Genomic DNA, 25,519 nt, shown 5'->3' on the forward strand with positions numbered 1-25,519 from the left:
TGGATTTGACATGAACTGTGACTTCCAGCTGATTACCCCTCTCTTTCCAAGAGCTTCTGCACCAACTCTGTTACCTTCCTTACTCTGGGACTTAATATGCTATTCGGGACTCAGGTTTAGAGTTATAGAAGCAACTATTGGATGAGATGTTAAATCGAGGCCCCATCTGCCCGCGCAGGTGGACGTAAAGGATCTAATGGCACTATTCGTAGGAGAGTTCTCCCAGTAATCCGGTTAACAGTTATCCCTTAACCAACAGCAGTAAATTAGATTATCTGGTCATTTATCTCATTGCAGTTTGTGGGACCTTGCTGTGTGCAATTTGGCTGCCTCATTTCCTTCTATTACAATGACTACACTTTTTTTTTAAAAAGTACATCATTGGCTGTGAAGTGCTTTGGGGCATTCTGAGGTCAGGAAATGTGCTATATAGACTCAGATACTTTCTGTCTTTCACTATTGAATCTCCCATTACCACTACAATCTTATATTTAACTCTTTTCTCCCCCACCCAGATAATCACTTACTTTCCAGTGCCGTGGCATTGCTCCGTGTTCCTGTCTCCATTTGTGGTATCCAACACTGCATACCTAATAGACAGCTTCAGATCCCCAGGGGTTTCCTGTATTGCCTCTGCCTGACACTCCCCCGATTTACTGGATGGTCACCCACTTCCCTTCCTCTGCCTCGTATTCTGCTCTAACTGTAAAGAGATCACTTCCTACAAAGTGTAGCCATGATGCGGAGATGCCGGTGTTGGACTGGGGTGGACAAATGTGAGAAGTCGCACAACACCAGGTTATAGTCCAACAGCTTTATTTGAAATCAGAAGCTTTCAGAGCGCTGCTCCTTCGTCAGGTTCACCAAAAGCTTGTGATTTCAAATAAAGCTGTTGGACTATAACCTGGTGTTGTGCGACTTCTCACATTTGTCCTACAAAGTGTGTTCTCGGAACCCTTCCATGTAATGCACAGTGTCTCCTATTGTTCCTCAATCTCAGTAACTTTGTGCTTGAGTGAGTCCATCTGGAGGCAGTTCTTACACCTGTGTTTGTCTTGGACAATGAAGGTTCCAGAAGCTCCCACATCTTGCAAATATTGCATTACACAAGTTTCCACTGTCCTGCCACAATAAATGGACTCAAAGAACTTAGTAACTTCAATAACTGAAAATAATTTCAGGCTAACTACTCTTCAGTGCCAAACTCCAGTTCAGGACAGTATTAATGAGCTATATTTCTATGTTCTGGTGCTTTTTCAATGAATCAATCAATTGTCTGTATTTTGCTGTTCGCTCAAAGCAGACGACACATCTCATCCTTCCTTGCAGCAGTGATGAATGCAACACTACCAGTTGATTTTGTTTTCTAACAACTTGTGAAAACAATAGCAAGTGCAAATAAGTTGTCATTGTTTACATCCAGCACTTGTAGGATTGGTTCAAGAAAACGAATTTCCATTGGAATACTGGCACATGCACAGGCCTGCTATGAAAGTGTGAGAGGAGCCATTTTGTTTCACTCCATATCGGCAAATACATCACTGGTCAACTTTCTGCATTGCTTGTGGATTTCTGTTCCCACAAACATAAAATTGAATTAATTTTATTGACAGACTCACATATTTATAGCTAGAGATGTCCTTATGATATTTAAATAAAATGTTTTATTTGTTTTATGGGATGTGGGCATTGCTGACAAGGCCAGCATTTATTGCCCATCCCTAATTGCTCTTGAGAAGGTGGTGGTGAGCCGCCTTCTTGAACCGCTGCAGTCCATATGGTGAAGGTACTCCCACAGTGCTGTTAGGTAGGGAGTTCCAGGATTTTGACCCTGCGAAGATGAAGGATCGGCGATATACTTCTAAGGTGTGTGACTTGGAGGTGGCGGTGTTCCCATGCGCCTGCTGCCTTTGTCCTTATAGGTGGAAGAGGTCATGGGTTTGGGAGGTGCTGCCAAAGAAGCCTTGACGAGTTGCTGCAGTGCATCTTGTAGATGGTACACGCTGCAGCCATGGTACGCTGATGGTGGAGGGGGTGAATGTTTAAGGTGGTGGATGGAGTGCCAATCAAGCGGGCTGCTTTGTCCTGGATGGTGTCGAGCTTCTTGAGTGTTGTTGGAGCTGCACTCATCCAGGCAAGTGGAGAGTATTTCATCACACTCCTTACTTGTGCCTTGTAGATGGTGGAAAGGCTTTGGGGAGTCAGGAGGTGAGACACTCACCGTAGAATACCTAGCCTCTGACCTGCTCTTGTTGCCACAGTATTTATATGACTGGTCCAGTTAAGTTTCTGGTCAATGGTGGCCCCCAGGATGTTGATGGTGGGGGAATGTCAAGGGGCAGTGGTTAGACTCTCGCTTGTTGGAGATAGTCATTGCCTGGCACTTGTGTGGCGCGAATTTTACCTGCCGCTTTTCAGCCCAAGCCTGAACGTCGTCCAGGTCTTGTTGTATATGAATCTTTCATATAAAATATTGTAGAGGCCATGCATTATAAAGGCAGAATTAATGGTCACAGATGAATGTATCAACTGTTCTGTTAGGCTCTTTGGTCTTTTGCTTCATGAATGTGCAGAGAAGTCTTCAGTTGCTTTTAATTATGTTCGTGGGATGGTTTCAGAAACAAGCATTGAAGCCAACATGTGAAAAGTTCTGCAGTTTCTGTTGTACATATGTTGCCTAAATAGACCAAACATCTAAAATATTTAGCACCGAACTTAGATCACAGTTAAATTGTACTGTCATAGTTGGCAAACATTTTTATGTTTGCTTATCTGCTAGTGGGGGGGAGTAATTAAACACCACAAATAGATGATTGAACAGTATAACATATCTACAAATTTTAAATCTGTATATAGTTTTCATATCATGTGTTCTCATGAAATGCCCATCATTGCTGGCATGTGTTTGCTTTCAAATGGAAGAACAAAATCATTAGAAATACTTTGGTGGCTGTATTTCATTTTATTTAAGATATTTTGATCCTTCAGTGATCTTTGAGTCTTTTCTCTGAATTTCAACGTGTTTTTTATACTGTGAAAACATTCAAAAAGGAGAAACAAATCAGAGGTCAACTTACAAAGTTTCTAGGCTGTGGAGGCCATCAAAGCATTTCTTTCCCAGGGAGTGGATTCGATTGTTATGGAGATGCCTGCAGGGTAACGTTAATGGCACAGTCAGGAAAAGACAATGCACACAGCAGGCTTAAACAAACTTTTTCACTGGTTGCAAAGCAAGGACCTTGTGCCTCAATCATTCCAAACACTCATTTCATGCAGGTCATGCAAAGGCTAGCCATAATATAAATGTTAGTTACTACAGCAATGTATAGATGTTCAAAATTGGTTTCACACAGGTTGAAAATGAAGCCAGGTTTGTGTTAAACCTTCACTCCTTGTCAAGAAGATTCAATTTGTACATGACCTCCCTCAGTTTGCACAGTGGCTCAAATTCTGCTCAGACTCTTTATGGTATCAAATTACCAACTTGACATATGTGGGTCGTTTTCATTCCTTTTGAAACATGTCAGAAGATTCACATCAGGCATTGCTGTTTCACAGCCGAGGTTGAATCAGATGTCAAAAGGGTGTGAGTTTTCACTGCAAACCAGGATTAGATTGCTAATGTCATTTATCTTTCAGCTTCCAGTTGTGATGAATGATCTACACCCAAAAAGTTAACCTTTTTTAGCCCTCTCTTTACAAACCCTAATGGACCTGCTATGTGCGTCCAGCATTTTGAATTGATTTTCTTTATTATTTATAGGACTAGACTGCATTTATTTTTTTATTGCAAATCACTAAGCAGTGTGGATGAGCAGCTGTAGGGATTCAATGTCGGAAAGCTGCAATGGCTTCGATGAGAGATATTTTGAATGTAGGTGTAGCATCAACTTAAAAAGTGAATCTCATTATCAGCATTCAATTTAAACATTAAAAAATGTTGATTAACTTTAGAAGAAGATTTTAAGAAAAAGTCAAAAATAGACCATCAAAGCTCATTTTTCTAGTATTAAACCTCCTCCAACCAAATATCCAATTGCATTTCAAACACCTCTAGTATCTTTGGTGCTACAAGCTTCCATGATAGAATATTCTAAATGTTTATAATCCTTTGAGTCAGGATTTTTTCTTAATAGCTGTGTTACATTTAAATTAATGAAAAGTAATTTTATGTTCTCTAGTCCTACCTACCTGACTTTGAAGCAATATTTTGGATTCACGTTATCTATACAATAATATTTCATATACCTTGCTGGAGTCTTCTTTAATCTTCTCTCTATACTTTTCTCATAGAGCTTCATTTTTTGTTTTGCTTTTTCAACTGTTTCTGTATAAATTGTGAGTTTTAATATCAAGAGAAGTGTCCTGGAGGAGTTTCTAAACCCACCAGTTTGATAGAGCTGAACCTGTTATTCTAGGATGTATTAAAAGATTTAAGGAATATTTTTACAACCTGTTTGTAACTCCAATGCAATTAAAATCCCAAGTTCCCAGGGCCTCTGGTACTGCTCCCCTCAAAAGAGATGGACTATACTTTTTAAGGTGTATTTTCTATTTCCTTCCTTCCCCAAGCTTTCTTCACAACATTCCTTAGATAACATGGCTTGCAGGCAACATCTACCAGTGCTGCTCTGTTGACGCCGTACTGCTATCGTTGCCCAGGAGCTCAGACGTTTCAACCACCATCTGCCCCACCTGTGACAGAGACTGTAGGTCCCGCATTGGACTCATCAGTCACCGGAGAACTCATTTTTAATGTGGAAGCAAGTCATCCTCGGTTCCAAGGGACTGCCAAAGAAGTAGTTTGGGATAGAAGTAGCTCTAAATGCAAATTTGAATGGCTTTGTTAATGCAGTCCTGTTCAATTCCTACATGCTATCCTAATAAAGCTGTTCACTCATTTACCTAGCAATTCCATACAGGTAAATTGTTAAAATTAGCACTGAAGTTAAATTCGTTTCTATCTCTAAGTGACAGCGCTCTCAGTGATATGAGAGTGGTTGGAATGACTCGCTCTTCTCCGATGTTTCCTTCTCCCTGAGGGAAATGACATTGCCACTAATCAATACTTTCCCTTTCCGCCCAGCCAAACTCAGGATCTTGCTATGAGTGAAATGAACCGCCTTGTACATTCCAAGATATAGCTGGTTGGAACACCGAGAAAAAACCCTCAAAGTTTTGTTATGCCAATCCAGAGACTTTTTAGTGCAATTGTAACGTATTTTGTATTTCAATTTTGACACAAGTCATGGGCTTTAGGTGCTCTTTGGGGAGAATGCTATTTTAGGAACTTCAAAATGTCTACAAACAAATTTGTGTGTTTGCACAAGGAATGGAATTGATACCTGACATGAATCAGTCATTCATGAAAGAAAGACTTATGAAACAGTACTGAGCAGCCTGCGGGTGGCGCTGTCCAGGGCAAGTATAAATACTCGGGCACAGGCCCAGCTTGCGCAGGACATTCTTAACAGGAACTAGTGATGGACACAACTAGACCTCCATGTTGTAAAACAGTTGATTAAAGCTTTGTTTAATGCTTAGACCAAGGGGGAGAAATTGGGTGAGTAGCGCCACCTGTTAGCGCCTAAAGAGGCAGTCAGTGGCAGTAGCGCCACTGGCTGCGCCTCCCGCGATATTCAGCAGGGGTGCTAATGGTGGCGTTAGCCTTTTGCGCTGTGCCGCCACCGATGACGTCATCGGTGTGCGCAGCGCCCCATTTGCGCCCCGATCGCGATATTTGGTAGCGAATGCCGCTGTAGCGCAGTTCGCTACCCGCGCCCGGTTCACGGGGCCTTGCTGCACCAGCAGAGGCGCAAGTTAAGGTGGAGGTGCGGGGCGGCCGCTTTTATGGCGGCCGCCTGCCAGCACCTCTGTCCCCGGCCTCCTGGTCCCCCCCCCCCCCGCGGCATTGCCGGCTGTTTCCCGAGAGCCCAGCACTTCTCCTTGGTGCCGGGCTCTTTTGCCGGCACTCGCGATCGGGGCTCGTGCTGCTGCAGGCCCCTCCCCCTTAACAGTGGGAGGAAGGCCTGCAGTACCGCAGCGTGCCGTGCTGCAGCGTGTGGCGCTGCGGCACGTAGCGCTGCGAAATTCACTTTCAGCGCCCTAAGAGGGACACGGAGCGCCTCGAGCCATGCCCCGTCTCCCTCTAGGGGCACTTCAACTGAATTTGCGGCGATCGCGGCGCAAATTCCAGCGCCCAGGCGAACTTTGCGCCGGATGGGCGCCTCAGGCCAATTTCTAGGCCCAAGTGCCTAGTAGTTTTCTTACATCAATACCTAGCTGGAAAGGCTTTGGTGGAGTTAAAGATTTACGTAGTGACATTCTCAGGCAGCACAGTGGTGCAGCACAGTCTGGTACCAATGCACAATGCAATGAAATGGTGGGACACTGAGCTCATTGTACCAGCTCCATCACCATCAGGAGGTGCAGGGCACAATTCATAGGGAGACTTGTTCTAAGGCTGCTGTCGCACACCTTCTAATGGGTGGGTAGTTTGGACTGGGTAACGTGCTTGACCTTTCAGCTAAGTTGATGCATGGCTCAGGGAGATAAATGAGGGAGTTTACCTTTGAATATGAAAAAGTGGCAATCTTCATAAATGATATATCAATACAACTCATTACCTGCAGATTGTAAATATTGCACAGGTTATAGGAGATTCATACTGCTGTTACTTAGTTGTAAACATAGGAACAGGGGTAGGCCATTCAGCCCCTCAAGCCTGTTCTGCCATTCAACTAGATACTGGCTGATCGCGACCTCAACTCCATTTTCTCCATGTCCCTTGATACCTTTACCTAACAAAAATCTATCAATGTCAGTGTTGAAAATTTCAATTGACTCAGCATCCACAGTCTTTTTGGGGGAGAGAATTCCAGATTCCCACTACCCTTTGTGTGAAGTAATGATATTGCCGGCCTAGCTTTAATTTTAAGTTTATGCCCCCTTGAGAATCTGCGCTGTCCAAGGCCAATATATCTTTCCTGAGGTGCAGTGGCCAATCTGAATCCAGATGGGGTCTGACCAAGTTATCACTCTATATAACAATTGGTTTTGTTTCTTATAATATGATTCCTTTTAATGCTATGTGATCAGAAGATGAGAGAAATCATCAGCCCCTTTTAAATCCCATCCAAAGGACCGGATGTTTCATTCTTTAACCCTTGCGCCCAATAGTTAATAAAGCCGTCAGAGCATAAGTAGGAATATGTAATTCAGAATTCAGAAGCAGTGCTGCATCTGACCACATAAACTACACCAGGTTTATCTGCTAAAACAAAATACTGCAGATTTTGGAAATCTGAAATATAAACAGAAAATACTGGAAAACACTCAGCCAGCATTTGTGGAGAGCGTTTCAGGTCGATGGCCTCTCGTCAGACCCGCTTTCTGGACTTCACTGAAATGCCCTATGGTTGACTAGAATACTGACGCACACACATAGACAAGGGATTGGAGGGCTGCAGGCACCTTTAGAATTGAATGCCAATATGAGTCATATGCTTCAGGAGAGAAGAGTTGAGGGGTAAATAAAAGCACAAAACCAGACTATGGCATGATTATGCAGATACTGTACAGGGCTAGAAATTCGCCTCCTGTTAACGCCTCCGGGGGGGGGGGGGGGGCGGGGGCTACTGGCTTTGCGACCGGGCACGGCGAGAGTACCGACACCCGCAAAATCCCCGTCGTGGTTTGCGGCGGCGGTAACCCCTAGCGCCACGATCTCCTGGAGATCATGACGTCATCGTGCTGCATAGCGCCCCAGACCCGAAATTCGGTTCCGCCTCCGTAGCATCGCCGGGCAACAACACCGACAGCTGCAGGAGGCATTGTCAGGGAGGCCGGGGGCTTGGGGAGTATTTAAAGGTGATGATGGTTGTATGAAAAAAAAAATTCTTAATGCCTTATGTCCATTTTTCAGCATTTTCTTGGGCCGCGATCGATCAGCCCTGCGCTCTGCTAGAGTGCTTGGGGCTGATCGTGTTGGATCGCGGCTGCCGTCGGCGATGAGGGACCTCATTTCAATGGAGTGCCTGCAGCGATGGCCCTTCCCTTTATGGAAGGGAAGGGCCCTCCGTTCCCGATAGCGCTGCCCTCGACATTGGGCAGTGCTGCACCGCTACCGCCCCTCTTGCTGGTATTAGCGCTCCAAGGGATGTGGTAGCACTTGATTTAGCGCTCACTTCCTTCCTGGACCATTAACAGCCAATTTACTGGAAGCTGACAATCATTAGTACCTGGCGCTAAGTTTTCAAGACCATTTCTACCCCTGTGTGTTGAAATACTCCTCCAATATAGATTTTTGTCTGAGGGAGAATGATCTCTTTCCCTCTCAGCTGCTCTTAGGGAGATACTATTCTTTCAATGGATTAAACCGACCTGCTATAATGTGATATTTCAGTTTATCCTACTTTTAGGGCCTGATTTTGTGGCTTGTGTGGGAAATGGTTGGATTCCCTCGAATGTGGGGTTCTGACACACAAAAAAATGTGTCAGCCAGCGCCACGCAATTTTCCCTCAAGTGGCCAATTAATTCCCAGCGTGTGGGCAGCCTTGCTAATTGTCCATTTCCAGTCAGGAAGCCCCACAGTATGATGTCATCATTCGTGGTGCTTTCAAGGTCCACAGCAAGCATTGCTTCCTCTGTTGGCTTCCAAACGAACCATACAGGATGGCAGAGGAGCCTGCAGCAGCTGTGGCCAGTGCCAGACCCCGAGCTGCCTCCAAATTCGACGAAGCTTCACTGCAGGCATTATTGGATGGGGTTAGGGCCCACAGGGAGGTCCTCTTCCCTAGGTCAGGCAGGATGAGGCCTCCCACTGAGACCAAGGCTGCATGGATGCAGGTGTCAGCAGATGTCAACTCGAATGTGCATGTAACCTTGGCATCACATCTCTAACTCCTTCCTCTACTCCCCCACAGGACCATCCAGAGCCCCCGTCCTCACTGTGGAGGAGGAAGAGGCTGTGCAGCCAGACTTCTCAGAGGAAGCTCCAACCTCTGAGGGCGCAGCGTCAGCAGAAGTAAGCGCACCCAGCACCAGCGCAGACACTCACACCTCGGGGGGACCTTCGGGACATAGAGTAGTGTTGTCACCTGGTGCTTCACGGCTCACAAGTGAGCCTCAGCAGATTCTGGAGACAGGGACAGCAGTGAAGAGTCCTTGTCGGAGGGCACAGGACTCTGCCAACTCAGCTCAGCTGCACTGCATGTCGACCCTCTGCCTCTGGGTCCATCCGCAAGAGAAGAGGTGATGGATCTCCATGCACAGATGCAGGAGTCTCTGGCAGGTTTTGTCTCCAGGGTCGCTGCGAGTGTGGAACGAATGGAGGAGTCCATAGCGACCATGAGCAGAGCCTTTGTGGAGTCATTGGCGCATGAACGCATCACCATGGAAAGGTTGGCAACCTCCATGGAGGAGATAACTCGCCAGGGTACGGAAAACATGGTGAGTGCTCATAAGAGAATGACATCTCTTGAGCAGCGTTGGCCATCTATTGAACAGAGAAACCAGACCTTCATGGAAGTCCTTCTGAGTAGGACTGCCAGTGCAGAAATGGGTCCCCATGGCCCCCTAAAGCGCAGCAAGGTGCTCTCAAGGCACTTCCAAGCGCTGGCCCCTTCTGGCCTGTGCAGCTTCAGGTGAGTGAGCAGCAGCCTGGTGCTCATCCTGCTGTTCCTGGTTCTGCTGCTGCCGCCTCTGCTGCTGGAGATCCTCTAATGGCAAGAAGGGAAGGAAAAAAAGGCATCCCATGCTTCTCGTAGATGCCTCCGCTGAGGAAGCGCTGAGTGAGGGTGGCGAGAGGGGCTTCCCAGGAGATCACATTGCAGAAGTGTGTGAGGCTCCAACCTTCCACAGCTGTGCCCAAGCCTTGAAGAAGTAGCCCCAAACCTGCAACAAGGTCCTTCAACACACAAATGCTGTCCCTTTAAATCGCAGCTTTCCCGAATGACCTGCAGCTGAGAGCAAGCAAGCCGGCAAGCTTCACGCCAGGTTTCATCAGCGGGGTTCCCCGCAGGCGTGTTTAGCGTGGGGAACCCCTGAAAGTCGCAACGGCCCCTGAAAATTGGCTTAAACAAGGTAATAAGTGGTAATTAGTGTTCCAACGGCCAGTCCCGCCAGTGGCGGGCAGGACTGATTCGAGTCGGAGAGAAACGGCGGTCCGAAAGTCGGACAGGGCGGGGAATCAGGCTGGGGGGTCGTGACCCGCTTTTTCGGCGATTTTCAGCCCTCGGCCGCATGAAAAGCCACCCGACGGCTGCCAGAAAATCGGGGCCTTAATGTCTATGTTGGAACTATCTGCACAGGAGCGTACGTTGACTTTTGAGCAAATCATCTTCCTGGGGACAATCTGACATTGATAGTCCCAAAAAGCTGATCCTACTAGTCAGCAAGCACAGAAAAGTCATGAAACTCCTTATCAAAGGATTGAAACTTGCTTTTTTCCCCCATAATCAGCAACAGAAGCAATGTGACCAAGTTTAGTGAAGTAAGTGGGCCACATGTCTTGGAATAACTGCCATTTACTTCCTGTTGACATACAGTTTAATAGTCATCTTCAAGACAGCTGCAGATCTCTCAGTTGTGACTTAGTACTACTCAACAAGCTTAATGCCTTATAAACGTTAGAAATTTTACTGAAAACCATCTATCTATCTATATATATATATATAAAGCAGTATGTCTGTCTGTCTGTCCGTCTGCTATACACTCAAAAGTTATAGAGCATACCTACACATATGTTATATCAAAAGAAAGCTGATGATCAGGGGAGTGTCATAGGCATTTTTACTTTTTGGTCAGACAAAAATTGTTTGGACAGTATACAAAAAAGTTCAAAAATCCGCTCATTAGCAGTTGACCAATCCTACTGCTCATTAGCGTTGAATGACGTGATGGTTGACCAATCCTACAGTTCAATGACCTGATAGTTGACCAATCGGTGCATCACGGGCGGGACCTAATCCTGCAGCATCCCGAAACTTCGCCGCCATTTTTTCCCCTGCTTTTCCTCAACAGCGAGCGGGGCAGCTGCGATGGCCCGCCGGAGCGGGAGGTGAGTTGGGGTCACTCGGGCCGGGCCTCACAACCGCTCAGCCCGAGACACAGAGCAGGGGAGCGGCAGTGGGCGGCCGTCAACCGCGCGGCCCTCTAAACTGCCCTGGCAACGCCGGGCCCCCCCTGCTAGTTAGATATAAAATGAACATGGTCCACTGTGTCTGCAGCAACACTAGAAATTTCAAGCAACATGCCACACTTTGAAATGTTGGAGTTCAAGCTTGTATATAAGACCAGCAGCTTAAATTAAAGCTCTGATACTACATGATGTAATGGGGAACTAATATCAACACAGTTAGTTGATATACTCTAGTGATTGTTATGTCAGGGACACCATTACTCATTCAAGCCCCAACAATTGTTTCACATGGTTCCATGGCACTGTGACATTACATCATAAATCAATACAGGAAAAACCCCCCACGGGGACACAAACTCTCGCTCAACAAAGGTCTTATTGATAAGGCATCTTAAAATACTGGAAATTGTCACCTGTACACAATACATTGGTGGAAAGGGCTGCAGTTAGGGTTGGCTGCAGCTTGGCATAACATTGCAGAAAAATGTGGGTACACGTCATCTACTGTTCAATGGTATGAAAGACTAACCCTTAAACATTAGTTTAAGAGATCAAAATCATTACTGTTGAGTCAAAATAGCTTCCAGAAACCTCAATTGCTACTGATTCAGAGAGTGACTTCAGATCATGGAATCACCCCTATTACCCATTAGCGAGTACCTTAATGTTCAGTTCAGTGATGAAAAGCTAGTGATGGAAATATTTTTTTCAGGAATCATTTGTGACGCTTTCTAATACTTGAGGTTGTGCTAATAAATGGGGGAAAATGTATTTAAGCTTAAAAATATTTGTACGTATCAGGCTGTACTCAAACTTTGCTTTCAGATGTCCTAGGCATGCAGATTTGGGTGAACGCTGCCATTTCTGAATGTGCCCATACAGCAAAGAAGTTACACTTGGCAACACAAAGCTCATTACTGATGATGCCACTTCCTGTTTAGCTGTAAGCAAGCTTTTCAGTAACAGGACCTAACTATCCCTGGACATTTTCTCACGAAATGGTAAGGAATTTAAGTTTTTTAAACACATGATTTCAATAGGTAACAGTCCATAATGCTAACTGAGTAGTATTATAAGGTAACATGCAGAGTGAAAAAAATATATAGAGGCTGAAGTTAAATGGCAATATCCATATTTATTTTAGCAGGTAGATCTTTACAAGATTCTCCTAATAAAATGTTTGCAAATCATCCAAACCAAATTAAAACCATTTTGATTCATATGTAGTGTTGGATTAAACCTCTGCATAGCACAACAATTTTGGTAGCCACAAGTGTATTGAACTGCCCTTATTTGAATGAGGAAAGCTCATCGACCTGAAACGTTAACTCTGTTTCGCTCTTCACAGATGCTGCCTGACCTGCTGAGTATCTCCAACATTTTCTGTTTATATTTCTCATTCAGGCTGTTTAGATTGCCAAAAGACAGGTCAAATAATTTCTTCATTTCACTGTACTCTCAGGGCTGCCATTATTTATTTATTCAAAAATATTACCACATCCATACAGAAATATCTTATTTATCTTCACACGCATCTTCCAACAGTGAAAACAAAGCAAAATTACTTACAGAACTACCAAACTGGAAAGGTTCCCAAATGCATAGTCTGGGATATGAGGAATTCTGTTCAGGGCCAAGGTCATGGCCTGTAGGCACGGTAAACTGCTCAGAGCTTTGACTGGAATATCTGTCAGAGCGTTGTCATCTAGCCAGAGGTGTCTAAGTGAAACCAACCCGTTGAAACAGTTTGGTGGCACGACAGAGATATGGTTGGCATCCAGTCGCCTAGGGAGTAAAACGAGTTGAGATTTATTCTCGAAGGGTTTGTGTCAAATAAACTCTATGGTATTTTGCAATATTTTGTCAACAGTAGATTCATTTTAACAGAATATGCTGCATTTTTGAACAGTTCTCTTTTGCCGCTTGTACAATTCGCATAGTGATGGACACTGTTTACATAAACACCCTTAAAGTCATTTGGGAGAGACTGTCAACACAGCTGAATTGGGATATGAACACTCAACCCAAGCATAACCCTTATCAGAGCCTACTTTATTTCAAATATAATATACTAGATTATTATCTCCTTGTATGTACTGAACTAATATTGCATAAAATTCTGTATTTACTTATTGGATGCCCTTCATTCCATCCAGCCACACACAATGGACTATCCTGTGTACATAGACTGATGATATGTATGCTTAAATTGTTAACAACTTCAATAATGCAGATTTTAATAATTCAAAGGGTTATAAATAATATTTGGACAGATTTTTCTTTAAAATATTATTGCAATATAATGCTTCCCCATTTTGAAAAGTGCAAAAAGGAAACATAACACTCGCAGGGTGATTGTGACAGATATAACTCATAATTTACAGAAAAATAGGTAAACAAAATAAAGATTTGACGTTTTTGCTTTTAGATAAATAAATATTTCCTTACTGTGAGACTATTAGTTAAGTCTGGTTCAGTACTCATTACGAAATCTAGTATGGCCTGCCCTCTTGTTGGTTCTAGAACATATTGCCCCTGAAAACTATCTTGAATGCACTCAAGAAATTCACCACCTTTTTGACTTGAGCTACTCTGCTCTTCCCAATCTATATGAAAATTAAAGTCTCCCATTAAAACAACTTTGCTCTTGCTACAAGCCTCTCTAATCTCTGAATTAATACATTCTGCCACTTCATTGCTGCTATCAGAAGGCCTGTAGACAACTCTAATTACAGTTTTAAGTCCTCTCTTATTCCTCAAATCTAACCATAGAGTCTCTGCTGATTGTTTTCCCATACCTATATCCTCTCTTACTAATACTGGAATAGTATCTTTAATTCATAAGGCTACCTCTCCTCCTCTTCCAGTTTCCCTATCCTTCGTAAAGACCTTATAACCTGGAATATTTAACTCCCAACCATGGCCAGCTTGCAGCCAGGTCTCGGTAATGGCCACCACGTCACATGCTCTAAGCTGCATTTGAGCCTCTAATTCCCTCACTTTATTTCTCATACTCAGTCTGTTTATTTTTAGTTTTTAGAGACTAGCGCATGGAATTAATCAAACATATCTGGGAAAGAAAACATTTTGGACTGCAGTTTTACTGCAAAAATCAAACCTTTAATATCCAGCTCAATCGGCGAAGTCACCATATGAAAATAGGTGAGTATTTTCATGGCACATGGATTTTAAGGTCAATACAACAACAACTTGTATTTATATAGCGCCTGTAACGTAGTAAAACATCCCAAGGCACTTCACAGGAGTATTATAAGACAAAAAAATGATACCGAACCACATAAGGAGAAATTAGGGCAGGTGACCAAAAGCTTGGTCAAAGAGGTAGGTTTTAAGGAGCGTCTTCAAGGAGGAAAGAGAGGTGGAGAGGTTTAGGCAGGGAATTCCAGAGCTTAGGGCCCAGGCAACAGAAGGCACGGCCACCAAAGATTGAACGATTATAATCAGGGATGCTCAAGAGGGCAGAATTAGAGAAGCGTAGATATCTCGGGTGGGGGGGGGGGGTTGTGGGGCTGAAGATTACAGAGATAGGAAGGGGCGAGGCAAGGAGGGATTTGAAAACAAGGATGAGAATTTTGAAATCGAGGCGTTGCTTAACCGGGAGTTTTAATTAATGAGGCTACTTCTCCTCCTCTTCCAGATTCCCTATCCTTGCTAAAGACCTTATAACCTGGAATATTTAACTTCCAATCATGACCAGCTTGCAGCCAGGTCTCAGTAATTAAGGCTTATTGGGGGAGAAATTCAGTAGCGCCCAGGAAGGGATGCTAACTTTAGAGAAGTTGGAAGTTTAGCGCCAGGCGCTAATCAATCTCACTGCCCGCTAAATTCAGTCTCGGCGCTCAAAGAATGCAGGGGAGCGCTAAATCAGGCGCTAATGATGCAGGTGAGTGGCGTTAGGCTCTAAGTGATAAGGAATATGAGGTGTTGTGTAATCGGGAGTGAGCATTGGCGCAGGCGCCTTCCAGCCATTAAAGGGGAGGGTCACTGGAGTCTGCACACCAGCCCTCGGTGATTCGGGGAGCGCAGAACGGCGATATGCTGTGGGATGAAATGCAAATTCCTTTAATAGCCCGCAATACTCTGGGGACTAAGCAGCCTTTATTTGGCTGTAGATGCATCCTGCGCTCTCTGCCACTCATAACTGACCTCTGGAACGGAAGTTCCTTGACAGCTGGGGCGCATCCCTTTAAGTAGCGCCCCGCCAGCCGGTTGGTTCACGCCTCTGCTCCCTGGCGCAGTCAGCGCGAGGTGGTAAGGTGCTACTGAAGTCTGCAGATCAGGCGCCATTGCACGCTTGCTGACGTCACGATCTGCATGGCAAAAGGGACTGAGGCGCTAACTGTTATCGCCGGCGCTACGGGACTGGCGAATTTACTGAGCGCCCCGTTAGCGCCCCCGCCAGGCGCTAACTGGGGCGCTAACCTACTGAATTTCAGCCGATCGTGTTCAATTCTATCCTGGAAAGCATTTCTTTGGGATAATTGAGTCAATGAATGCTCCAGTGAGAAGTGGAACAGGAATGAATAAAATAAATGTACAGAAATAAACAAAAACAGGAAACAGCATATAGAAAAAAAAAATCACTGAACTGGATTCTAAAGATGGACATAGTAATATCGCAATTAAGACATTAGTAAAAAGATAAATGTGGGCTTGATTAAGAGATACAGTATTAACAAAGAGAAAAGCCAAGTAGATTTGGATAGGCTAGCCATGCACTCATGACTGTCCAGCAACACCATGTATTGCAATACTCAGCCTAAAATCCTCATGTCGTTCTCATCTTGTATATTCATTCAAGACAGAAATGTGAGTACATTCACAATTTTAAAAAAAAGTAAGTTAATGTGTGTTGATGTTGGCTTACCTTTAATATGTTTTTACAATAAGAGAAGGGGAATGGAACGTTTTGTAATCATGTTTTGTCAGATATACAGCAGGTTTGACATTGATCAGAAATCTGGTACCATACAACAAGAAAGATTCTGGATTTTCCTCTTCCTGGTACATATGGTACACAAATTTTTAATTTTCTCTGGAATCTGCTATTTCTTTAAATAATTTTGACAAATGCCAACTTTGAGTTAGTTCAGCCATTGTGTGTTTTGATCCCATGGGATGCAGATCTAAATCGATAATTATCCTGATCAATTAGAACATTGGAATTAACCCAGAGTGCTGAAGCCAATTATTTCTGGTCTGTATGGCTCAGTTACACTTCACTGGACATTTAGGCATATGTGCTGACTTGTGTGCAATGTTGGGGGCACAGAACTGAGAGAGATTCAACAAGTAAGTGTCACAGATAGCTTTCTCAGTGCAGTGCTGAACTCCGTTGCATAGCTAGGGTACCAGGCCGGAGAAACTCAACTTGCAGTCGGATAAGACTAATCCTAATGTGCGGTGTATCAGGCAAACTTACAGACACAGCAGTTGCTAAGACCTTATCAGTCGTGGCAGTAGGCTGAGGCAGGAGCATGTCAAGCACTTGTTAGACTGTCAGCACCACTGGGGTGCCCTAAAAGACTGGAGCATGCTCAGATCAAATATTCTAGCCTGTCAGCAAGTACTGTGAGAAAATGGCTGGTCAATGCAAAAAAAAGGTGGTCTTCACAAGTTTTGTGTTAAGGGGGAGATCAATTAATTAGCGCTTGGTGCACAGATTACAGTATTGGGTGTGGATTACACCTTTCAAATTGCTTCATGAGTCCTCCAAGTTAGGAGAGCTGATGAGTGTTTCTTTTAAACTTCAATCTGATTATATTTATCAACTAACCAGAAAGCTAATATCTGGCCTTGGAAAAATAAAGATCAACTTCTGAAATAATCATTTCTATCTGTAAACAATTTGGGGGAAAAATTCAGTTGTTTGTGCCTCCCGTTAGCGCTTTAAGAGGGCGCTAATGGGGCGCAAAGCAACTAGCGCCCAGGCGCAGCGATGTTTGCGCCGTTTGCGAAATTAACTAGACATTTTGCGGCGGCGCTAAACACTACCGCCACGATCTCCTGCGCCGGCAGATTGTGACATCAGTCGAGTGCGCAACGCCCCGTTAGTGCCCCAGACTGGATATTGAGTGGCGCCCCCTGCCTTACCGCCTGCCGCTAGCAACAACAGGTTGAGGGGAGCGTTACACTGTCAGAAAGGGACTGGGGGCGCACTAGTTAAAGGCGACCGCTTCCTGCCTTTTTTGTCGGTGACATTTTAGCACCACGCATTCTGAGAGAGAGAGAGAGAGAGAGAGACTTCTGGAGAGATTCAACGCTGTGTGAAGGAGTTTTGAGTACTGAGCAGCACTTTGCAGGTTTATTTTGATTTGCCCTTCCTTGCTTCGCCAGCGCTCTGAGGTAACGCCTCACTCCTCGGCCTTTGCGTCTTAAGACAGCTGTGACGCGCCTGATTTAGCGCTCCAATCACCTCCAGGGGCGATAAAAGCCAAGTTTGCTGTTGGAGGCGATAATTAGCACCAGGCGCTAAACTTTGCGCACGGCCGATAATGGCGCCCCAAATGGGGCGATACTGAATTTTTCCCCCTTTATGTTTTTGATGTGCTCACCAATGATTTTACATATTAATATTTTTCTCCTAACTGCTGTCAACACAGGAACTGCTGTGCCCCTGGGAAGCTTTTTCTAATCAATATTGCAACAACATCACATGGAGCGTCAAAGGTCATTGTGACATGGCCCACTGTAGAATGTGTTTTTCCTTTATAACTAATAAATAACTAATAATCAAGATATTGAGCTTTTATTTCAGATTTTTTTCCCATTAAAAAAACTCAGCTGTTTGCACAGAAACAAATATTCCCAGACACCCTCATTAGCCAGAGTTTGTTCTGTTCAATTGGGGTTGGGGCAAAACTGGTTTGAGGTTTGCATTAAACACTCGAGTTTGCAGTATACTCATTGCAGAAATACGGCCACCAGAATGTCCTAGAATTAACAATAAGTGGCTTGAAATGGAGTTACAGGGCTTTTTTTAATATATGGAACACAATATGATTACCAGCTTTTATCAGTTTGAAAAGGATCTTGATAGAACACAAGGCTAGAAATGACTGTCTAAAGGGATCAAGGGATATGAGGAGAAGGCAGGGACAGGGTACTGAGTTTGGATGATCAGCCATGATCTCATTGAATGGTGGAGTAGGCTCGAGGGGCCGAATGGCCTACTCCTGCTCCTATCTTCTATGTTTCTATGTTTCTATGACTGTTGCCACAATTAATGGACAGACATTTTTCACATTTCTGTGATAGTCCTCTCTCTGCTATTGTAATACGGGCAGTAATCTGTTTATTTTAAATGGGTTAAAACCTCTGCTAAACTAATGGGGAGAGGAATGTCATACGAATGTGCTAAGTATTCATCTGCGAATATCACCAGCAGTAACTACTAGGCTACAGTGTGGATCTGAACGGCAGGAAGCAGAACTGAACATACCCTTGCATTCGTGAGTGACTGAACTAATGGTCGATTTTATTCTCAAACATATTAGTCTAATTCTGAAGTACAATGTTTCTCTAAACTTTGCTATTGTACTAGTAACTTTAAAGTTCCGCTTCATTCATTGAAAACAGCAGAAGCTTTAGATCAAGGCAAATTAGGTAATTGTCCACATCAGTTAATACAGTCTAAAAGTAAAAAGATTGTGTGAAGCATTTTGAGACACTTTGATGACATGATAAGGCACTATGGCCTAGAAATTGGGTATAGCCCGGCTTGAGGCGTTAGAACTGGCGCTGCGCAAAGTTTATAGCCAGACGGAACTTATCGCCGCCTGGCGCGATATTGGGTTGCATCGCCCCTAAAGGTGATTGAGGCGCGAATTCAGGCGTTACACGGGACTCCTAAGGTGCTAAACTTCCGGCGCAACCCAATATCGGAGCGGACGGGCTCAGCGCAGGTGCTCTCAATTACCGATGACTACGAGACTTCCAGGCGCCGGCTAGCTCTTAAAGGGGTGGGTCAGTCAGCTTCAGCATCCACACTCTGCGCCTTGCAGGCCTCAGAATCAGCGCAGGCCCTTCTCTGGCGATAAAAACTTGGACCAGATGGAGAAGGTGAGACAGAGAGCAGAGCGCTTCACCAATGAGGCTCTGGAGCAATTGGTGGCCGCAGTGGAGCGCCGGCGAGATGTTCTCTACCCAGACAATGGCAGGAGGCCGAATCATAAGGACTACCGACGAGCTTGGAGGGATGTATGCCAGAGGGTCAACTCCAGCAGCATGGTGATCAGGAGCCCTGTCCAATGCAGAGAGAAATTCAACGACCTCACTCGGGTCGTGAGGGTGGGTGTTGTTCCTGCAAACTTCTGCATCCCTTCATTTGCACCTGACTTTATGGCTACAGGGTGGCCTGTGCCCCATTGGCCATCTGCCAGCAAGCACCCATGGCCCTTTCTGGGCACACACATGCACATTTGACTCAGGGCGTCATGTAAGGGCTCTTGCACCATGGGGGGCATGAGATGATCACTCAGGGCATCAGGTAACATAACTTCCCCTCCTTTCCCCTGCAGTCCATGCTGGCGAGGATTGGCAAAGACCAGCTTCGCACCGGTGGAGGACCTCCACAAGTGGTCACTCTCACGGATCTCGAGGAGAGAGTCCGCCAGATTCTTGGAGGACGTCTGAATGGTCCTGTAACCACTGCAGCTACCGACCCCATTGCCGACAGCGATGGTAAGGTTCTCACCTCTTACAACTGTCTCCTTCTACTTGTTCCCCCCGCCAGCATGCTTTCTCGCTGTGGACCCATGTCATAGCCTTGCCGCAATCGGGCATCCCTTGCTGCGAACCTGTCCTTTTGCTAAAGCCACTCTTCCACCTCCCTGCTTTCAGATGCTGCATCACCAGCTCGGGAGCAGGGCCCTCAAGCTGCCAGTGCCAGTGCCTCCGAAGGCTCAATGAGAAAATTACTGTCCAACAGAAGGTCAGCAACTCTTTCCAGCAACGATCAGGATGGCCAGCCCAAATGGCTGCAGCTTTTATACTAGTGCTGTCCCCTTTAAATAGCACCCCCCGAGTCCGAGAAGGGCCTGGGAATGCTCTATCCAACTGTCACTAATAGCGCCAGGCGGAAAGGTTGCGGGCGCCACCGAATATCCGGTCCGGGGCGCAAAAATGGCGTTGCACACTGAAATGACGTCATGATCTGCCTGCGCCCGCGGGTGCGCGCAAAGAGTTAGCACCGGCGCTAAAATCATACTCAATATGGGAGGTGGCGCTATATTCACAGCGCCCGCCTGAAAATTGGGTAACGCCCCAATTCTCGGGCTCTTTAGGCGCTAATCGCTGGCGCTACCAAACAAATTTCTAGGCCTATATAATTAAGTATTTCTTCTTTTCAGTGCAAATGTGTCAGATGTTTGTGGCTTCAAGAACCACTGAGGACTTAGGGTCTGAAGTTCCACTGGGGACAAAGCATCGCTGCAAGTTTTTTCCCCCAGGGAATTCTTTGTTCCCTGGCACGGAGAGGAGAGCTCTCCGAGTTTTCCGAGGTCTCCTCATTCCCACAGTACCGGTACACTCCCAGAGTTGCTTGCTTCACATGCTGGCTGGGACGGGATGGTGGAAGTTCCTGGGAAAAAGCACAAACCTTCAGGTCTGGCTTCTTAAACCAGCACCTGTGCTTCTTGTTTGCTGGAAAATGCTTCATTTTGTTTCTTCTGCTGAGCAATGTGTGGGATGAGCCAGGAATCTGACAGTTCCTAGGGGGAGGGTGGAGCAACTCCCTTTGCTGAGAGAGCCCAAGAGGTCATGCTGACAGAGGTGATGGCAAGGAGGGTTGCCAATCTTGGCTGTGAGGGACACCTCGTCAGAAAGCAGCAGTTATGGTGGTCCAAGAGGAGGAGGCAGAGCAGGTGAACGTGGGTCTTGCAGCAAAGATGAGGAAGAAATTCAACACATCGAAGAAGCTTGCCAAGGCAATTGACTGTTGTTCGTATCTCTGAACAACGTCCTGAAATGGCAGGTCGGCAACACACGCACGCACAAACGTTCCTCTCAACCTATTGAATACTCTCACAGGAAGCTTCCTTATGTAGTGTATGTAACCGTTCCACCTTTAAGAGAACTATTTTAAGAGTTGCACTACTTTATCTTGGCTGCTGTATACTGTAATACTGGCGGTGACCACACCGGTATATAAGTGCTGTGTAATGATTTATTGGGCAGTTCCGCCCTGACCTTCAACCAGTAAAGTCCTGTTAAAGTTTACTCTTGTGGTCTGTGTAGTAATTCGCAATATAACACACAGACTTAACAGTGGCGACGAGTTCGATCTTACCCTGCGGCAGAGATACATCCAAGGCAGTTTAACGGGCGTCGAGAAGAGGCATCCGCCCTCGTCATTCTGCTGAGAGAAGACTCGAGTCTGCAGAGCAAGGAAGAAGGAAGAATTCTGACACGAAGCCTTCCATCAGCAATAGGCAGTGATCGTCCCTTCTATCACGGTGGTGAGTGAGCCGATCAGCCACGAGAAGCAAGTCGGCCACGTTGACTGTGAGTAGGGGAAAAAATTAAAAAAAACGGAGGATATAAGGGCGGAGAACTCGACCACGGCCGGGGAAAGGAGCCGGACAGAAGTCGGGGTCAGAGGCGCTGAGACTGGGGCAGCGTAGGGCACGGAAGCCGCGGTGCAGGCAAACGCAGCCGGTGTGAGAGACCGGGCTACAAGCGGGAACGCAGCCGGTGTGAGAGACCGGGCTACAAGCGGGAACGCAGCCGGTGTGAGAGACCGGGCTACAAGCGGGAACGCAGCCGGTGTGAGAGACCGGGCTACAAGCGGGAACGCAGCCGGAGAGAGAGACCGGGCTACAAGCGGGCTGGGAGATGCAACAGCGTCGAGAGACAGCTCGACTGCGACCGGTGAAAAAGGCCGGGCAGCTACCGAGGCCGCGAGGCGCTGCGACCGGGATCGTAAGGCGCGGGAGGAAATTTTTTAAAAAACCACGGAGAACTCAGCCGCAGCCGGGGGAGGGAAAGGACCGGACTGCGAGAGGGGCTGGGAGGCACGATTGAAAACCGCTGAGGGAGAGACAGAGCCCAAGCGAGCGGGAGAGCGAGGGAGACCGAGCGAGCGAGGGAGAACGAGACCGAGCGAGCGAGGGAGAACGAGACCGAGCGAGGGAGACCGAGCGCGGGAAACCGCCATTTTTGGAAAAAAAAAAGTTAAAGAAAAAATTCGTTGTTGTTTCTCAAAAAGATTGCGAAGATGCCTAAGCGTGGTAACATCAACGATTTCGATCCCGATGTGGAAGATTGGGCCACGTATGTAGAACGCATAGAGATATATTGTAAGGCAAATAAAATATCAAATGATGATAAAGCACTAACCTTACTAAACTCAATGGGTGCGAAGACATACGGGCTATTGAAGCATCTTCTATCACCAGCTAAACCGGCGGATCAGACTTTCGCTAATATTGTTGCTGTCCTGAAGGATCATTTGAACCCCACACCGCTGATGTTAGCGGAACGATTTAAATTTTATGCGAGAACGCAACTGAAAGAGGAAAGCAACGCGGAGTACTTGGTTGAACTGCGTAGACTAGCGAAATACTGTCAGTTTGGGGAAAATCTGACAGAGGCACTGAGAGACAAGTTCGTGTGTGGATTGTCGAAGGAAGGAACACAAAAGCGACTGCTCGAAGAGAACGATCTTACACTTGATAAGGCTGTCATTGCAGCATCGCACGAAGCCGCCGCGAGAGGCACTACGGAAATGCAGCTGAAGGCAGCGGTACTCAGCGTGGATCAAATGGCTTTGGGTACAACGAAATGTTATCGTTGTGGGAAGACAACACACGATCAGAACCAATGCTGGTTTAAAAACCAGGAATGTAGAAAATGTGGCAAGCTTGGGCACATAGCTAAAGTATGCCGGTCAGGAAAGAAGGCCAGCAACAAAAAAAAGTCACCGCAGGAAAAGTGCAGCAAGGTACACAAGGTGGCTGAGAAGAGTTCGGATGAACAGAATTCGGATTCAGACTCCAACAGCAAGGAACTGGGTAGTCTGAGAATTCACAATGTGAGTAAGGAAGCTGACCGACAAACTATCTGGGTCGCACTGCAGATAGCAGGAGTCCACGTGAAGATGGACTTGGACACCGGATCGGCGTTGACGGTCATGAATAAACAAGATTACAAAAAGTTATTCACACATATTCCCCTACGGGATACGAAGATAGTATTGCAAACATACACGGGGCAAAGAGTATACCCCATCGGAAAGATAAAAGTCAAGGTGAGACACAAGGCAAAGAACACCAAGGAATGGACTTATATGTACTACCTGAGGGAGGTCCACCACTTCTGGGATGGGAGTGGATCAGGAAAATAAATATGGACTGGCACTCCCTAAAAGCAATAACGGTAGATTCCGGAAAGAAAAATGTCAAACCTGCACGATTGTCCAGAATATTGGATGAGGGCATATGCAACAGTGACCGTGACAAAGCAGAGAGTGAGAACTCGGTGAAGACAATCAGCTCAGACTCTGGAACTGATGATGGTAAGACCAGCCCATGTGCAAAAGACAAGTCTAAAATGGACTTGCAGACTAATAATGGAAAAACGAAGGAGTGCATAAATGCTTCAGAAGAGAACAAAGTATCAGAACAGATTTCCACTGAACAACAACAACATAGTTTGACAGAGAATTCTGAGTCTGTCCAGCCTACAGACATGCACAATTCTGAGGAACACCGGGCTCGAACTCAACTCAATTTCAAACTACAACAGCAATTGGAACAAATGATTCGCCGTTTTGAGCAAGAGATGAATGCAAAGAAAAAGTTCTTTGACACAGAGTGGGAGAATCTGGAAAGACAGCTGAAGCAGCTGATTGAGAAAATGGAACAGGAACACACAAACCATCTGCGCGAGGAGGCCAAACGAATCAAAGCTGAGCAAGAAAGGGAATATGTCGAATTCATCGATCAGTTGAAAGCTAAGAAGAAAGAGCACCCTTTTGTGAGCAGTGTCAGCAGTAATAAGCCACTCAGGGAATTGGGGGCAGAGGCAAAAACTGAAGATGCTGCAGAGATCAAGTTTGTTGCTGAAAGCGCTACTTCCAGAGCTTTGCTTCGAATTAAAGAATTGCCAGTTAAAATTGTGAAACCCTTGAGAGAGAAGATTGACATGGAGAAACATCGTGTCATTTTCGAATGCAAGGTTTCCAGGTCAAATGCTGCTGTCAAGTGGTATTACAAAGACAAAGAGATTCATCCCAGTAATAAATATGAGATTGTGAGTGAAGATGTGTACAGGAAGCTTGTTATTAATAATGTCGCTTTTGAAGATGAAGGCAACTACATGTGCGACGCCATAGATGACCAAAGCACAGCAAAGTTATATGTAGAAGAGCAATCAATTGCCATCATTAAACCCATATGTGGTGTGGAAGTGTCAGAGCCAAGTGACGCCATTTTTGAGTGTGAGCTTTCAGTTGCTGACGTGAAGTCTCCAAAATGGATACTAAATGGTGAAATTCTTCATGCTTCTGAAGATGTGGACATTGAACATCGTGGCACTATTCATCGTCTCACTCTGAAAAAAAACAACTTGTAAGATGACCGGCTTGCTGCAGTTTATTGCAGGGAAATCAAAATCTGAGGCAAGGCTGACTATTAAAGAGCCTCCGTCAAAGGTAGTCAAAGAACTACAGAACATTACAGTGGAAGAGAAGCATTCTGCTACTTTGAACTGTGAGTTTACACTTACTCCCAAGATGGTCAGATGGTACAAAAACCAGAGCTTAATCGAATCTTCTGACCGTTACAAATTTAAACAAAATAAGAATGTGATAGAACTTACCATTACAAATCTCACACCCAAAGACTCTGGTGAATATAGCTGCAAATCAAGTAATGCACAGACCGCAGCCACACTCACAGTTGAAGCTCCAAAAATAGAAATAATAAACCATTTGGAAGACGTAGATGCTGAGGAGGACAGCAATCTAGTATATTCATGTGAGTTGTCCCATGATGATGAAGATGATGACTCATCTGAACCATTATCACCCCTTCCAGGTCACGCACGTGGTCCCTCTGAACTGAGCCAAATCAGTCTGGAAGTAGGAAAACTTCCCAAGGTACTTGAGCCTTTAGAAGTCAGCAAGGCTGGTTCTGAAGTTACGAAAGTTCAAGCTGTTAAGTCCAGTGAAGGACTATTGGATGAGTCACCCCAGCAACGTGAACCTACTACACCACCGAGGCGTTATCCGGACCGAGTCAGGAAGCGCAGGAGGCGCCTCCGCAGAGACTGAATCTGTGCACTGTTTCCGCAGAGACTGAATCTGTGAACTGTTTCCCGCAGAGACTGAATCTGTGAATTGTTTTTACATGAAGTTG

The 25,519-nt window shown here is 45.5% G+C and overlaps 1 protein-coding gene across 1 annotated transcript in view; it reads right to left on the bottom strand.

The window, feature by feature from the left end:
* Window positions 1–25,519, bottom strand: part of LOC147106329 (leucine-rich repeat-containing G protein-coupled receptor 5-like) — a 180,540-nt gene that overhangs the window by 58,557 nt on the left and 96,464 nt on the right. The window contains exons 5-6 of the mRNA XM_086009333.1: window positions 12,711–12,926; window positions 3,078–3,149 (exon numbers count right to left, since the gene is read on the bottom strand). Of these exons, the coding sequence (XP_085865459.1) occupies window positions 3,078–3,149; window positions 12,711–12,926 (288 nt within the window). The remainder of the gene's footprint in view (window positions 1–3,077; window positions 3,150–12,710; window positions 12,927–25,519) is intronic.

This window comes from Somniosus microcephalus, chromosome 16, assembly GCF_052327205.1.
Source record: "Somniosus microcephalus isolate GS21.2 chromosome 16, FLI_Smic_1.0, whole genome shotgun sequence".
Taxonomy (NCBI): domain Eukaryota; kingdom Metazoa; phylum Chordata; class Chondrichthyes; order Squaliformes; family Somniosidae; genus Somniosus; species Somniosus microcephalus.